Source organism: Macrobrachium rosenbergii, chromosome 27 (assembly GCF_040412425.1).
Source record: "Macrobrachium rosenbergii isolate ZJJX-2024 chromosome 27, ASM4041242v1, whole genome shotgun sequence".
Lineage (NCBI taxonomy): Eukaryota > Metazoa > Arthropoda > Malacostraca > Decapoda > Palaemonidae > Macrobrachium > Macrobrachium rosenbergii.
This window is the reverse complement of record NC_089767.1, coordinates 5,115,515-5,131,141: the sequence shown is the minus strand read 5'-3', so window position 1 is coordinate 5,131,141 and position 15,627 is coordinate 5,115,515. Positions and strand designations below refer to the sequence as shown.

General features: G+C 42.0%; 1 protein-coding gene across 4 annotated transcripts in view; it reads left to right on the top strand.

The window, feature by feature from the left end:
- Nucleotides 1-15,627, top strand: part of bchs (WD repeat and FYVE domain containing 3 bchs) — a 388,664-nt gene that overhangs the window by 211,440 nt on the left and 161,597 nt on the right. For all 4 annotated transcript variants that reach the window (XM_067128777.1, XM_067128778.1, XM_067128779.1 and 1 more), the window contains 2 exons: nt 6,066-6,268; nt 9,308-9,456. In XM_067128777.1, coding sequence (XP_066984878.1) covers nt 6,066-6,268; nt 9,308-9,456 — 352 coding nt within the window. The remainder of the gene's footprint in view (nt 1-6,065; nt 6,269-9,307; nt 9,457-15,627) is intronic.

Here is a 15,627-nt window from a genome sequence, read left to right as displayed (position 1 = left end):
TAACATGATTTTGTTTCTTATCCGCAAGTCTCAGTCTTAATTAGAATATGAGACTTGTATGTATGATGGTACAGTGTGTAATTATGTATGATGATACAGTGTGTACTTCGTCTTGAATAGCATATGATGTTTGCTACCAAACTGAATTTCCTTTGTAAAGAAACTTAGTTTTGCGTTCACAGCTTCTTCTTTAGCGGAAAATATTAATGTTGCCTTATCTACCCAACCAATATTTTCGTTTTTGAAAGGCATAACTGTAAATCTCAAATGTGTGACAGGAATTGAGACATGTAGATATCATCTTGGTCCATAAAGGTTAACTTTCCTTTTCCGAGTAGTGTAATAAACGTAACCTTGTATTCGCTCTGGACTGATTTTTTGAGCATAAATTTGTTCTTAAAAAATCAATTGAACATATTACACTTTCCTTTGCAGAGAGCTAAAAAGTGTAATCTGAATTTTTGAGAATGAAATGCACCAGCGAGTCTCAAATAATGTTTAATGAGTTTTGAGATATGTATGTTAAAGGAATTGAGATATCTGTATAATGGAACTCTGTGTTCTTCATAAATTTGTTCTTAAAAAATTAATTGAACATATTATTACACTTTCCTTTGCAGAGACTGAAATGTGTAAGGGCAGGAATACAGTGGGAGAGAATTGGGCTCATTGTTTTGGTTACGAGGTGCTTTCGGAGTATGACAGGAATCGTGAAGAGTTACATATTTTTTAGCTCCTACGAGAGCCCAGCAGCGCTCTCCTGCTTCAACTGCAGAACGCTCGGCGCCTGCTTGAGCTACTGGATCAATGGCCGCCAGCTGCAGAATGCTTGGAGCCTGCTCGAACTACTGACTCGGCGACCGCCAACTGCAGAACGCTTGGTGTCTGCTCAAGCTTCTGGGTCGACGGCCGCCAACTGCAGAGTGCTCGGCACCTGCTCGATCTACTGGCTCGGTGACAGCCAACTGCAGTGCGTTCGGCGCCTGCTCGAGCTACTGGCTTGACGACCGCCAACTGCAGAACACTTGACGCCTGCTCGAGCTACTGGCTCGACGGGTGCCAACTGCAGAACGCTCGGCGCCAGCTTTGCGCCCGCTATCGAACGCTAGGCGTCCGCTTTGGGCGCTCGGGGCTCACTCTCTGGCGCCTCGGGGTTCGCTCTCGGGCGCTCGGCGCCAGTTACTGGTACCCTGGCGGCATGTAAGTCATCTCTCTCCCACTGCTAACCTTCCTGCCCATTTTATCCACTTGCTCCCTCACTTCATTTTCGTGCCATTGCCAGTCTTGTTTTAGGTTAACAGATGTTAACCTTGTGATAGTGAAGTATTGTGCAGTGGAGGAGGTGTCTACTCGTCCCTCGATTCTCCTAGACAAAGGTCCCTGTCATACTCCCGTACACCGGGAGGAGACATACTGGAAGTCCAAGGGAGGTCGGGGGGGTTACACACGGGTATTCGCCCCCTCAGTTGAGCTTGTTGCCTGGGAAAGCGTCTTTCCGGATGTGTAGTGGAGGGGGTGGCTGCTTGTCCCGCTGATTCTCCTAGGCGCAGGTCACTGCCGTACTCGCCTCTACCTGGGAGGAGGCATACCAGTAGCCCAAGGGAGGTCAGTGGGGTCTGCCCATGGGCAGCCGTCTCCTCAGTCCAACCTGTTGCATCCCAGGTTGCGACTAGAGACAGCCACTGAAAAGGCGTCTTGGAAGTGCATTGACTTTTGTCAAGTTCTGAAGAAGCGCCGCCCCGTAGGAGCCGTCTTCGTCGTTTTACGGAGGATTCTTGCCCGCTCAGAGACGCTTTTCGGGCAAAGATCAGTCCCCACATCTCCCTTACAAGAGAATGAGGGAGCCCGCCTTCAGTCCTCAACCTTTGTGCAGCTAGTTGGACACTCCAGACCGTTTTTTCTCCTCTCCTCAGCGCCAGGAGTGAGGTTCTAGCTCTCTACACCTCTCGGGCGAGCAGTTCCAAGTTTCACGAAGTGCCCTGTTTCCTAGGAACATCCCGTTTCAGTGGGATTTCATGTTGAGTGCCTTGGAGCAGACAAGCGTCTTGTAGCAGCCAGGTACCATGTTGCAGCCAGGCGCCCTGATGCTGCCCAGCGCCCCGATGCAACCGAGTGCCTTGGCGCAGTCAGGCTCCCTGAGAGGGTCGGACGTTCTCTTTTGTCGGAGCACCCTGAAACTGCCGAACTTCTGATAACGCTTGAACTTCATCAAGTTTCCAAGCGCCCTGCAGCTTCGGATAAGCCCTCTTCTGCTTTGGACCCAGCACTCGAACTTTGGCAACAAAAAACTGGATAATATCCTTCATCTTTTACAGAAACCTGCAGCGCAGACTGCCCCTGGATCATATTTGATCATGTCTCCGATTTCTTCTGTTGAGGAAGAAAAAGGAGAAGGATACGTCTGCTGAGCCGTATGCAGCACTCTTTAAGTGCCTTCTTCAACAGTTTTTTCACTCAGTCCTCTCCTCCTTCTCCAGGCTCGTCTAGCACGATGAGCTATCAGCCTGTGGATTCGACTAGTCTTCCTAAGATGGTTCTTTCTAAATCTTCGAAGAAAGCTCTTCTCCAAGTAGAGGAATGGCTTTCTAACAAGAGGGATCAAGGAAGGGCCTGTTTTAGCGTTTCCCCTCCCCCCATCTCTCACGTAGGCGGTACTTGTTGTATTCAACGGGAGAAGCTCCTTCCCTGGGAGTGCCTGACTCCTCCTAGGGCGACTTTTCTGCGCTCATTGACTTGGGACAAAGACGGCTCCCGCATCAATGAAAATGTTCTTTTCAGCTCAGGAGATGGATCACCTGTTGAAGAGTATTTTTAAGGCCTTCAAGGTGTCGAGTTTTCTCGACTGGTGTTTGGGAGCAGTCTTCAAGAAGCTTCAAGAATATCCTTTCTTGTGTGCTGAAGCCACAGACCTGGAGAATTTTCTCTCTTGCGCAGGCAGAGCCGTCAGAGGTGGATCGCTTGAAGCAGCTGCCCTGTATGTCATGGGCGTCCTGAAGAAGCGCGAACTGTGGGTCTCATTTACAGCAAAGGGTTTCGACCCTACAGAAATCAACCCTCCTGCTTTCCCCTCTGGATAAACAGCTTTTGTTTCTGCAAGATCACCCTCTCGCAAGTGAGGATTTAGTCCTTCATGCTCCTGTGGGGGTCAGGCATCGTCTCTTGTGGGAGAGATGGAGCAAAAGAGGAGCGGATCAGTGGGTAGTCAAAGTTTTTAAAAGAGGGATACGCTATCCCCTTCAAGGAGAATCTGCCATTGACCGACACGCCTGTTGTATTGACAGCTTACTCCATCGGTTAGAAGAAGCATTCGGCCTTGTCGAAGGAAGTGTCCTCTCTTCTGAACAAAAAGGCATTAGAATTAGTGAAAAATACAGATATCCCTGGAGATGCAGGATGCTTATTTCCATATTCCGGCTCACCCAGATTCGAGGAAATGTCTACATTTCGTTTTCGAGGACCAGATCTTTCAATTTCGAGCACTTTGTTTCGGTCTCTCGAAGGCCCCACAAATCTTCACTTGAGTGTAGAATCCTATGGCGGGTTGGCTACATTTAGTGGGAGTGAGGATCTCGCTATGTCTGGACGATTGGCTAATTCGATCACCTACGAAGAATCAATGCACGAAGGGCTTACAAAACTCTTCTCTTGACCTAGGAATTAGGACTAACAATGAACTTTGAGAAGTGTCAAATGATTCCCACTCAGAAGATTCTTTATTTGGGAGTTCTGACTCTCTGAGTTTTCGGGCTTCTCCGTCACTCAGAAGAGTGGAAGACTGTCTGAGGAAAGTAGACCTCTTCCTATCGTTTCGTTCTTGCTCCACCACCCAGTGGATGAATCTCTTGGGAACATTGACTTCTCTGGAGAAATTCGTAAGTTGAGGGAGACTTCACATGAGACCTCTCCAGTTTTATTTAAGAGCTTGTTGGGATCGGAAGGTTCATCAGGACAGCCATGTCTTTCCGATAACTTCAGAAATAAAGGAATTTTTACCGAGATCGAAGACCCTTCCATTACCTGGATCTGTTCTTTCTCTCTCTCTCGAGAACTTAATGGAAGAGAGGAAGGTTTTGACACCCAGGGATTGGGCTCCAGGCTCCCAGGAACACCCATCAGCCCCGAGTTGTTTTTTCCTCACCTGGCGCCAGCTACAGCCGGGTGCCAGCTCTACCCCGATCTTCTAGGAGCGGCCACCAGCTCCTGACCAATCAGTTAGCCGACAACCAGCTCTGCTGGCCCCACCCACAGCCTGGCACCAGCTTAGTACACCCGGCGCCAGCTTCCGGTGGTCTAACGCCAACTCTCCTGCATCCCTGGCCCTGGAGAAGAGTTGGAAGCTCATTTTCTGTTGGAGTTTTACGGTATGACCCAAGCAGGATTGGAAGCCTAGGAGGTTTTCATGACCTTTAGTGTTCTAGCACCCTCTGTCTAAGAACGTACGGTCCTCTCTTGTGAATGGACTTGTTTTTTCTGATGCCACGCTTAGTTTCTGGAGAGCTATTGGCTTACCTTTAGTGGAAGCTAGACACATCAGTACAACCTCCCCTCATAGTTTTCAGGCACTGTGTGCCCCAGATGTCCGGTCAATAATCAACCTTCTCCAAGACACACTGAGAAGTAAGAAAGCTTTTTGCTCCTTTTTAGGGAGGCTAAGGATGTCAGATCAGCTTCTTCCTCCTTAGTTTTCAGGCAATGTATGCCCCTGACGTCCATTCGACAATTGTCCCTCGGGAAGTGTAATCGATCTTCAATACTCGCCTTTCAAAGAAAGTTAAACAGTGTTAGATTCTGGCAGTACCCTGTGATCATTATTAGTAACTGTCATGGCATCGTAGAAGGAAGCATAGGATTCTCTCCTACTATGTATTCACCTGGTAGTAAGGTGCCAAGACTTGTGAGAGCTGGAGGTCACAATTTACCTGGAGCACCCATGACTGTCAGTGAATGGGTCATGGTCTGTTTTTCAGTGCAAGTGACAGTCATATTTGGTTGTTTTTATTGGTACTGCACCCAGGGCAAGGGCAATTATTTATGCTTTGTCGGCCATTGGCGTACACCTTTGTCGCAAAGCTTAATCTTCTACTTCGTCAGCCATCGGAGTACTCCTTCGCTGAGAGGTGTTCCACTTAAGTAGAAGTGCTCCTGGCTTTACTGCCACGCTGTTACAGGTTAAGTTGAGCAACAACCAGAGGTAATTCTTTACTGCAGGCTCTCTTAACTAACAAGGAACTACAAGCATTGTAACCAATGCTGGCAACTTATCTATTATCTCAAATCATTACATAAATTAATGGTTGGGAACAGAATTTGTCCATGATTCCCCACCACCTTTCAATGTGGAATCAGCTAATGTAATTACTGGGTAAGTTACATATATAAAAATTACATTTTTATAATAAAATAAAGTTTTATATATACTTACCCAGTAATTACGGATGGAGCCCTCCCTCCTCCCCGCGCATGGACATAAAGCATAAACATGATGAATGTTTGCCGAGTAGTTCCTGATACTCTCGTTAGTGGGCGAGACCAGTCACTGGCACTAAATTGAAGCTCTAACCCGCAAATTTTTGAATTTAAGCTGCTGAGGCAAGAGAAACTCTTAGCTAATGTAATTACTGGGTAAGTATAAATAAAAATTTATTTTATTATAAAAATGTCATTATATATTAAATTGAAGATTTGTTTGTAGCTACCTAAAAAAGGCAAGTCTTTGTGCAGATTAGGTTGTCATCCACATGTCCTGACACCTAATGACTTACTTGTACAGGAAATTAGGTTAGAGAGTTTTATTTTATGCTTGTTTTTAATTTATACATTCTAAATTTCAGTTGTAATTATGTGGTAATATGTGAGACATCCCTAGTTTGAAGAGCAATTTATGGATAAGTTCTTTGAGAATTTCCATAAGATAAGGCAAGATAATGCATCTCAGTGAAAGTATGATTGGAATTTGTATTCTACTGTTGAGCAAATCTTGTAATTTACTGCTGTAATCAGTTTTCTTTTATCTCTTTCGGATGCCTTGTATATCATTTTAACCTTAATATGTCTATTTGTTCTAGGTGCAAGTGTAAGAAATGTACAAGCGTTTAATGTTCTCCAGTCGGTTTTTGTACGTGGTACTACTGCTAACCTCTGTTCAGTTATTTTGGATGCTATCTCGGCTGTGTATCATTCTGACTCTGCTAACTATTTCATCCTTGAACCTCAGCACACATTGTCTACGTTTGCAGAAAAAATACATACTAAACCCAAGGAAATACAGGTAATTATAAGATCCAGCTAGTACTGTGCTGTTGAATGTGTATGGTTCTTAAAAAATACAAACAAAACATATATATATATATATATATATATATATATATATATATATATATATATATATATATATATATATATATATATATATATATTATTTAGAAACCCATTTTCTTCATTGGTGTATGGTATGTTTTTTTTTCTTATTTTGCTCCATGAGAAGCAAGATCCTGCATACACTGATATAGCCAGGTTTTATTGAGCTGTTTATTGTGAGTTGAACGGAGTGTTTTTATCAGTCAGTGTATTCTGAAGTCTCTCTTTTGTGATTATTATCATTATGTCACTCAGGTTGGCTTTCAGATAGATTGTACAGTTTGCTGAGAGTACAGTATATATATGCGTGCTTTTCTCCATTGAACCTTGTGTCATAGTAGAAAGTTATTATGGAGGTAGTTATGTTATGAATGCAGCTAAATGATTTAAATGGCTAACACATTGTCAAGGATAAATTTGTGTTTTCTCTGAAAGTTTGAGGTTTTAGGTCATAGATGTACTTATATAGTATTATTTACTAAGAGTAATCATTAGATTAGGTATTAGAGAGCAGGTTTTGTTATTTTCTGGCATAGTGTGTTGTTTGCCCTAATCTGCCAAAATTACCGTTAATATTTGACTTGACCTATGGTGAGCTTTATATTAGTCGCTTTGTGCCGTTCATTTTGTTGAGAAATTTTGGGCAGGAGGCAGCACAACATATTCATTGATTAAGCCTAAGTGTTCAGTCAGAACTCGGTTATTATATCATAATTGCATTGCTTTATGTGTACTGTAAGGTTTTTGATGCATATTTTATATAATCAGGGACTGAATGGTTGTTCCCATGGAAATACAAACCAGAATCTGACATGAGCTGGAAATGGCCCTTGGAGCTTGGTAACAACTTGGTTAATTGGTGGTTGGTGAAAGAAAGGGGGTTGCTGGTATTGGGGGAAAGTATTTGACTTTCCTCTCTCTTCATCACCAACCTGTGGGCAAACTTTTTCTTGTGGAGATGTGACTGTGTGTCAACACTTTTTGACAAGCTTCGACTGGGATTAGTTCTGCAGATCCCACGTATAATGTGATTTTTGTGTAATGTTTATACATATACTGTATACAGGAAAGCTTAACTGATAAATACACTCATGAAGGGGATTCTGACGTTTTAGCCTTATTCCAGTGACACTTTAGAGCAATGAAAATGAAACTGAAAATTACACTTTACTCCTGTGAAGACAAAAGGTTATAAAAATAATATTGTACTGTTACATACTTTACGATGAAAATGTTATATTAACTGTGAGGAAAAAGGGACAAGCAAGGACTGTGATAAAGGGAGATGAGCCGTATGCTGCATGGTACAGGCACAGTGTGGTCCCACAGTTTCCGTCATGTCACGGCATGTACGTCCTTGGTGGGCAGATGGAAACTTACGGAGTTTACACTCTACTCCTGGAATTTATAAACTTATGGAGTTTACACTCTACTCCTGGAATTTATAAACTTATGGAGTTTACACTCTGCTCCTGGAATTTGTAAACTTATAGAGTTTACACTCTACTCCTGGAATTTATAAACTTATGGAGTTTACACTCTACTCCTGGAATTTATAAACTTATGGAGTTTACACTCTACTCCTGGAATTTATAAACTTATGGAGTTTATACTCTGCTCCTGGAATTTGTAAACTTTAGAGTTTACACTCTACTCCTGGAATTTATAAACTTATGGAGTTTACACTCTACTCCTGGAATTTATAAACTTATGGAGTTTACACTCTACTCCTGGAATTTATAAACTTATGGAGTTTACACTCTGCTCCTGGAATTTGTAAACTTATGGAGTTTACACTCTACTCCTGGAATTTGTAAACTTATGGAGTTTACACTCTACTCCTGGAATTTGTAAACTTATGGAGTTTACACTCTACTCCTGGAATTTGTGACACTTTTGGAGTTTACACTCTACTCCTGGAATTTGTAAACTTATGAGTCTACCCTCTACTCCTGGAATTTGTGACACTTTTGGAGTTTACACTCTACTCCTGGAATTTGTAAACTTATGGAGTTTACACTCTACTCCTGGAATTTGTAAACTTATGGAGTTTACACTCACTCCTGGAATTTGTAAACTTATGAGTCTACCCTCTACTCCTGGAATTTGTAAACTTATGGAGTTTACACTCTACTCCTGGAGTTTGACACTTGTGGTGTTGTTCTGTCCACAGTAACCAGTGCAAAAGTGAACCCACATACCTCAAACCTATGGATAATGTCGTAAAGACATTTGCCTTAGTGTGCTGGGAAATACTGTACAGTACTCACATGGGCTTGTGAAAAGGCTCAAACATTTTGTCTGTTGAAATACTGGTAACAGCATTTTCTGTCAGTAAACAATGTAGGGTTTGATTTGTGAAATATAAGCACTTTTCATTTTTTTTCTTTCTAACTTGAAATTGAAGTTTAGTTAAAAAAAAAAGGGGGGGAAAATCAGTGTTTGGCTTCTTCCTATAATAATATTCTTTTTGTTAACATTATTATTTGTACTGAAAAAGTTGTGCATCTTGAAACTGTCTATTTCTACATTTATCCCTTTGTCAAGAATGAGCAGTTTTAACTCCCAAGTTTTGTATTTTTTGTCCTTTACCAACTCTTAATAGGGAAAAAGCTTATTGTTTACTTAATTTTGGGGTAAATTGATGAAAGACAGTGATGACGCTGTTACTGGACTAATAACCTAATTGTAATATACCTTTGCAAATGGAATTTAAGAACATTCTTTTCATGTGTAATGTTGGTTGCTGTATTGTAAATTTTTAAATTAGAAACAAGGATTTTCCTTCGCCCTTTTGAGAATTTGTTCCATTTAGTTATTGTTAGACTTGTTGCTCTGGTTAAATTTTCGCATCTTACTGTAATTTAGATATATGATTAGTAAAGACAATACCTGAACCAAATGAGGTAATATCCATATACATATGTGCTGATGACAATTTTTTTTGCAGGAGAAGTATTTCCAGTTACTTGAATTCGTGGTTTTCCAGCTCAACTTTGTTCCTTGCAAGGAACTCATCTCACTTTCCATCCTGCTAAAGGCTCAGCACTCATTATCATGCTCCATCATCTGTATAAACACATTACTTACAATCCTCAAGTAAGTTGAAAAAACATTTTATTCCAATTTGAAACTCAACTTTTGTCGCAACCCACTGTTTACACTATAAGTACCATATATACTCGTGTAACACGTGATCTCACATATTGTGCGACCCCCAAATTTTCACCATTAAAAAATTATTTGTTCCTGCTTAAATACAAACCCTTGGTCTTTACATACGGATATCTTTCAGCGAAGCTGGAAAGTCCAGCTGTTAAACTTCTACAAGGTGGTTATGGTAAGAGTTACCTAAGGTACAGGTGGGGCTACCGCCGCCCAACCAGTGTGCATTCAATCTCTTCCGTTTATTTTTAGCTGCACTCTCGAGGAGATGTGCTTTTCTTCTCTGTCCTGCCATTCGGCCTTTTTCCTCTTGTTGGGTATTTTACGTTTGTAATTTGAAATATTGATTTGGATATATTGAAACATTTATGTATTTTGATATATTAAGACATTTCTATGTTTTATTTCTATGCCTTCAATGATATATGTGCTTACTCATACTGTGTAGTAAGCTTAGGTATGGAGTTTTTCTCCTTTTATATTATTGTTTTTGTTTCTCAACATCTCCTAGATGTGTTTATTTTCCTTATTAGACACATAATATTTTGATTCAAACTACACAAATTCTGGGGGCATGGTATTCGGATGTTGTGTAGATCGAGACGATCGAGACGTTACGGGTTCGTGTTGCAGCTGAGGTTTTCGTGCGAGGATTCCTCTTACTTAGCATAGCAAGTTTTCCTCCACTCACTCAACAGAATGTTAATTGCGCAAGTTCTACGATTGCGTTGTCCCAACTACATGCTCAGGACCAGTCAGAATTTACTGTCTTGTCTCTTTTCTGTTGTGGAGGGCCTGTGAGTCATACAGCTCACTCCCTTCCCCTTAGAATCAGATATATTTCTTTTCCTTTCTCTCAGGGTGGGAGGTTTCTTTCCTTCCTGAGGGAGAAGGCATATTATTTTTTTCTTCCAGGCCCTACAGTTCAGAACTCGTTTTGCCTCTGGACTTCCCTGACTTCTTGCGCAAGTTTTCAGCCCTGCTGCTCGCCTTGAGGTCAGACGGCGGCATGTTCCCCCCACATCCTGGGAATCCCTCTACATTCTCTTCGCTCTCCCAGTGTTGCCGCTTCACGTATTGGTGTACCTCGTTCCAGCTTGATGGTTCGGTGGTGGAAGTTTGGAACCCAGCCAGGTCTGACGGCGGTGTGTTCCTTGCAGAGCCTGGGAGCTCCATCTACGTGGTGACTTCTAGGGGGTTGTTCCCCTCTGGGTCGGTGGGGGCAATGGCATTTTGTTCTTTTCCAGGCTTAGATGCTCAGCTTACATCGTCATTCAGGGGTACCATCTTAGATAGACTGCTTCTCCAATGTATCCTTTGCCAGCCTCTGTGGCTTGTTGTCTCCCTTCCGATGTTTCGTCATCTGAGACCCTTCACTTTGGTTGCCCTTTATCATATGTATGAAGTAAACCTTTCATACCAAGGGTTTTCGTACTTTCCCTTTATGTGAAGTGCCCAGAATCTGTCAATTGAACATCCCTTGTTCAGTAGATCAGAGGTATGGTATCCTTCCTTTGCTATTTCATGACCAGGAAGAGAATACCAGGTGAGCCGAAGTACCAGTCAGTTCAGAGAATTTCTTGGAATCTTCCCTCCAATAGTCTCCATATGTAAAGACCGAGGGTTTGTTTTGTGTAGGAACAAATGACAAAATTTTACTTAATTTGTATTTTTCCTTACATAGAAACCTGAGGTCTTTACATAAAAGGCCCCATAGAAACCTGAGGTCTTTACATAGAAGGCCCACCTCTTACCATCCTTCATTCTTTTACCTGGGTCAAAAGCTAAACTGAAGAGATTGAATGCATACTGCTTGGGTGGGCAGTACTCCTGCCCCTTCCTTAGGTAACTAAAAATTTGTCATTTTATCATGTATCTCGTGTATCATGTGAGTTCCCTTTTTGAGAGACCAAATTACAATAGACTAAACTCTTTTCTGCCATCTCTTTATCTATCCCATCTTCTCGTTAAATAAGTTAAAAAGTAAAAGTATCGTTAGTAACATTATACTCATTGTGTAAATATGTACAACCATAAACAACCAAACAAGAAACAGCTGTTTTGCTATGAACAACCGAAATGAATAACAACAGCAGTTTTGCTTGCATTTCTACTATCGTACAATAGTAAAAAATTACCATAGTTATGTTACAAATGACGTTAAGTAGAATAGGACTGATATATTTTTATATTATGCCCTTATTCACTATGGAGAAAAGATTGGCAAGGAAATATACCGCCAAATGTAAGCTGCAAGTTGTAGCTGAAGCTGAGAAAACAATGTTCAAGCTGCTAATGGTTATAAATTACCATGCATTGGCAACATGGATTCTCCACAAACCTCGACAGGCCATCAAACTCGGCTGTAAATAAAATGGGAGAGAAAAGTATTTTAACCAAAACTACTGAGCATGAAAGAACACATTTTACTATTGTTTTCATGCTGATAAAAGATGTGTAAAGCTCGTTTGTTCATATACGAAACAAACCCTCGGTCTTAACATTAGGATAAACTTCTAGCGCCAACTGGACTCCAATAAAATCAATAAAATTGTATATGCAAGGGACTAGCGGCATTTGTCCTTATTCACGAGTAATGTGGGACCACCCACACCCAAGCAGTAGTCTGTGACTCCATCAGTTGCTCTTTTACTGCCTTTGAGAGAGGACGTGTTGTTCTTTCTCTCCTCTCTAAAGCCGGTTTGGTCTGCCCGGTTTTGCTTTCTTTCTGTGTTTCAGTGTGTGGATTTCTGCTGTTTGTGGACGTGTGCTTGGATATAATGGATTCTCTTAACCCTCCTGAGAGTTTATCTTCTGGATCTCGTAAGAAGCAAAGGAAATGTCCAGGTGTTGGTGGCTTTCCTTGTCCTCACTTCCTATATTCAGTGAATACAGATCCTCATCCAGCGTGTAGTAGATGCAGAGAGAACGTATGTAATCCTTGTTCTGCATGTCGTGATTGGTCAGTTAAACAATGGAAGAGGTTTTATGTGAAGGGTCAGTACAAGAGGAAAGAGACAACTCCATCTTGGATTGATAGGGATTCGTCTTCAGTTTCCTTGGTTCAGTCTCCTCGTGATGCTGTGTCTTTCGTAGAGAGGCCTGTTCCAGTTGTTTCACCACCTGTAATAGAAGTTTCCCATGTCCCTTCCTGTTCGTCCACAGGTTCATCGGGGGGTGCATATGGAGGGGTTTCGGGTAATTATATGCTTAATTATGCCTCTTTTTTTTCCCTTTGGGGAGGTGGGGTGATCTCCTTCTTTGTCTCATTTTCCAGCTCCGGATGCTCAGAGAATGGCAGGCATGTGGTTCGCGCTAGGCCTATCAGGGGTACCAACCTTGGATATCCTGTTGTCTCTACATGGCTTCCTGCTACCCTCCAGTCCCTCATTCTTTGGGTGTCCCTTCTTCCCCTGGCCTCCATTATATGGGGTAAAGTGTGACAACATCCTCTGGAATGCATATGGTACCAATTCCGCATCATTTTGGGGCTCCCTTGGTATTCCAAAGTGGTACCAACAGACTCTTCATGTGTTTCGCACAGTGTAGTGACATCACAACCAGGGCCATCAGTGACTTCTTCTAAAATGGCAACTGTGGCGAAGTCAAATCCTACCCTTTCCATGCTAACAACAACAACTACGTCTCCTGGGATGACGTCGAATTCTACGTTGATGGATTTGTTAGTGAGAACATTGATGGAGAAATTAAGTGTTAGAGGAGAAATTTAATAAGGTATGCAAGGAGAAAAGATGTAAGTCATTGTCGCCTTCGTCTTCTGACTCATCATCGGCTTCGTCAGATTCGTCCGTTTGTGCCAGGAAAAGGACAATTTCTTCTTCTTCGAGCCAGGACTGCCACATCCCCGTGTGTACGTAAAATCAAGATTCGGTCGTGGGCTCTATCAGAGGTTGGTGGTCATGGTTCTTCCACGGTCATTCAGCTTAGGAAGCCTACAGATGTAGGACTGAAATTTTCGTTGGTTCCAGTCTTAGGAATGAGCACGGACATAGCAGGAGTGTCTTCGAATAACATTCGAAGGTCGCCCTTGGTGGCTCAACAGACAAATAATATTCGCAACGAAGTTCCTGTGTCTCCAGTAAAACCGTAAAAAGTTAGGAGGAAAGATGTCAACGCTCCAGTGAAGAGATTTATGGTACTGGAAGCGGAGCATTCATGTTTGGATGACAACGGATGTTCATCTTCTAGGCTGTTGGACAATGAAGTTGTTGTTTGGCCGTTGGTCAGGCATTCAAGGTCCAGATCTCCCAGGAAAGTGCCTAGTTCTCCCCCGATACGTGTCAGCCATAGAAGTATGGATAGATACGGACGTAATTCGTCACAAGATCGGTCGGACACAAAGAAACAGGGATGTTCAGGTTCATGGTTGAAGAGCAGAGAAAGGATTCAACAGTCGTTGCTCCTTGGACGTCAGTGTGATGCAACTAGACCAAGAGAAGACGGACATGGGTCGTGTGATAGGGGTGCTTGAGCTTCGGTAACGAGTATTCATGATATTCTGGTGCCTTCGTCTAATGATAACACCATCGTTAATGAAGTGGAAGACACGGAAAATCAGGAGTTTCTCTCCTCTTATGCAGAGATTGTAGTTCTGGATGGTCAGTTTAATAATCTGTTGAATGGGACTGAAACCCCTTCAGTGATCACTCCTACTGGGATTGAAGCACTTTTAAGACCTAAAAAAGATATTAAGACATCCTTTGAATTGCTGTGCTCTAGTCATGAGGAGTCAGTCCTGCACCATGTAAACTTGCAGATTTCGGTGCGAGATAACTCTTTACGGTCGAATAGCTCATTCAAGGTGCTCTCTCCACCTCTATCTCAACATGGAAGATATTATATGACTCCTGTTATTCCACTGTTGGGTAGAAGATCAACCCAGGCGTCATTCATTTGAGACCGGGTCTGACGATGGATCAAGTCAGAATGGAGTCTCCTTCCCATACGTGTCAGGAAGCCGCTGCATTGGAGTTGACAGCCTCTTCTATCATCCAGACGGCATCTTGGTTAGATTTATAGTCAGCAGCTGTAGCTAAGATTGCCTCTTAGGATTCAGCAAGGAGTTCAGTAGATGAGACAGCTTTTATCAGATTGCTTCAATGTGGTTCTAAAGCTGTTTCATATTTGACTAATCTGAGTGCCAGCATATGGGCTAATATTTTAATGAGAATGGATGCAGCCCTAGCCAAAATAAGCTGCTTGATAGATGTGGACTCGTCGTTGTCGCTCCGGAATGAGGATATTTTGGAATTCCAGTTGTTGTTACCTAAGGAGACATTGTATGGTTACTAATGGCAGGCTTGTTCAGCAAGCTGTTAGTAAGTCTAATGTGAGTCGGTCTAATGTTGTGAGGCAGACTCAAAGGCTCCGCAAAAGAAGTTGGTAAGATCTACTCCTGCCCTTAAACCTACTCAACATGCTCCATCAATGAAGAAACCATCCCAACAGCGGCCCTTTCAGAGTCGACCTGCAAGAGGAAGGGAAAATAGGGGCACAGGCAGAGGTACAAGATGATAAATTTATCATATTTTGATGAAATCAAGTGAAAAGTGAAAATAGCAAACAGAATCTGTTGATTGTTTTATATACAAACATGGCCCAACCCCATCAAACAAAAAAAAATAACTAAATTTAGTTTACAACGATCCCTGTTTGTCATAGTTTTGACTTAAAAACACTTCGTATAACGTAAAATAACCTTGTCCCGTATAAATAGAGTTTCTAGACACTTCGTATAACGTAAAGTAACCTTGTCCCATATAAATAGAGTTTCTAGAGAGTCATGTACGCTAACTAGAAGCAAGAAAATCATTCTGAGTTGAGTTAAATACGGCGAAATAAGCTAACCTTGTAATCGCCCTCAGCTGATTTCCAAACCAAAACATTGATCGCTATGTTTGTATTTTATAATACAATAGTAATATGAGAATACATACAAATTATTGGATATAGTGAAGTAAAGTTTAACTTTTTAAAAGATGCATGGAAAAGATTCAGATTTGTTATGTTTGTGTTTTATAATATGGTACTAAGAGAGAGAGAGAGAATCATGAACCTGTTATGCTCATTCCATGGCCCAACCCG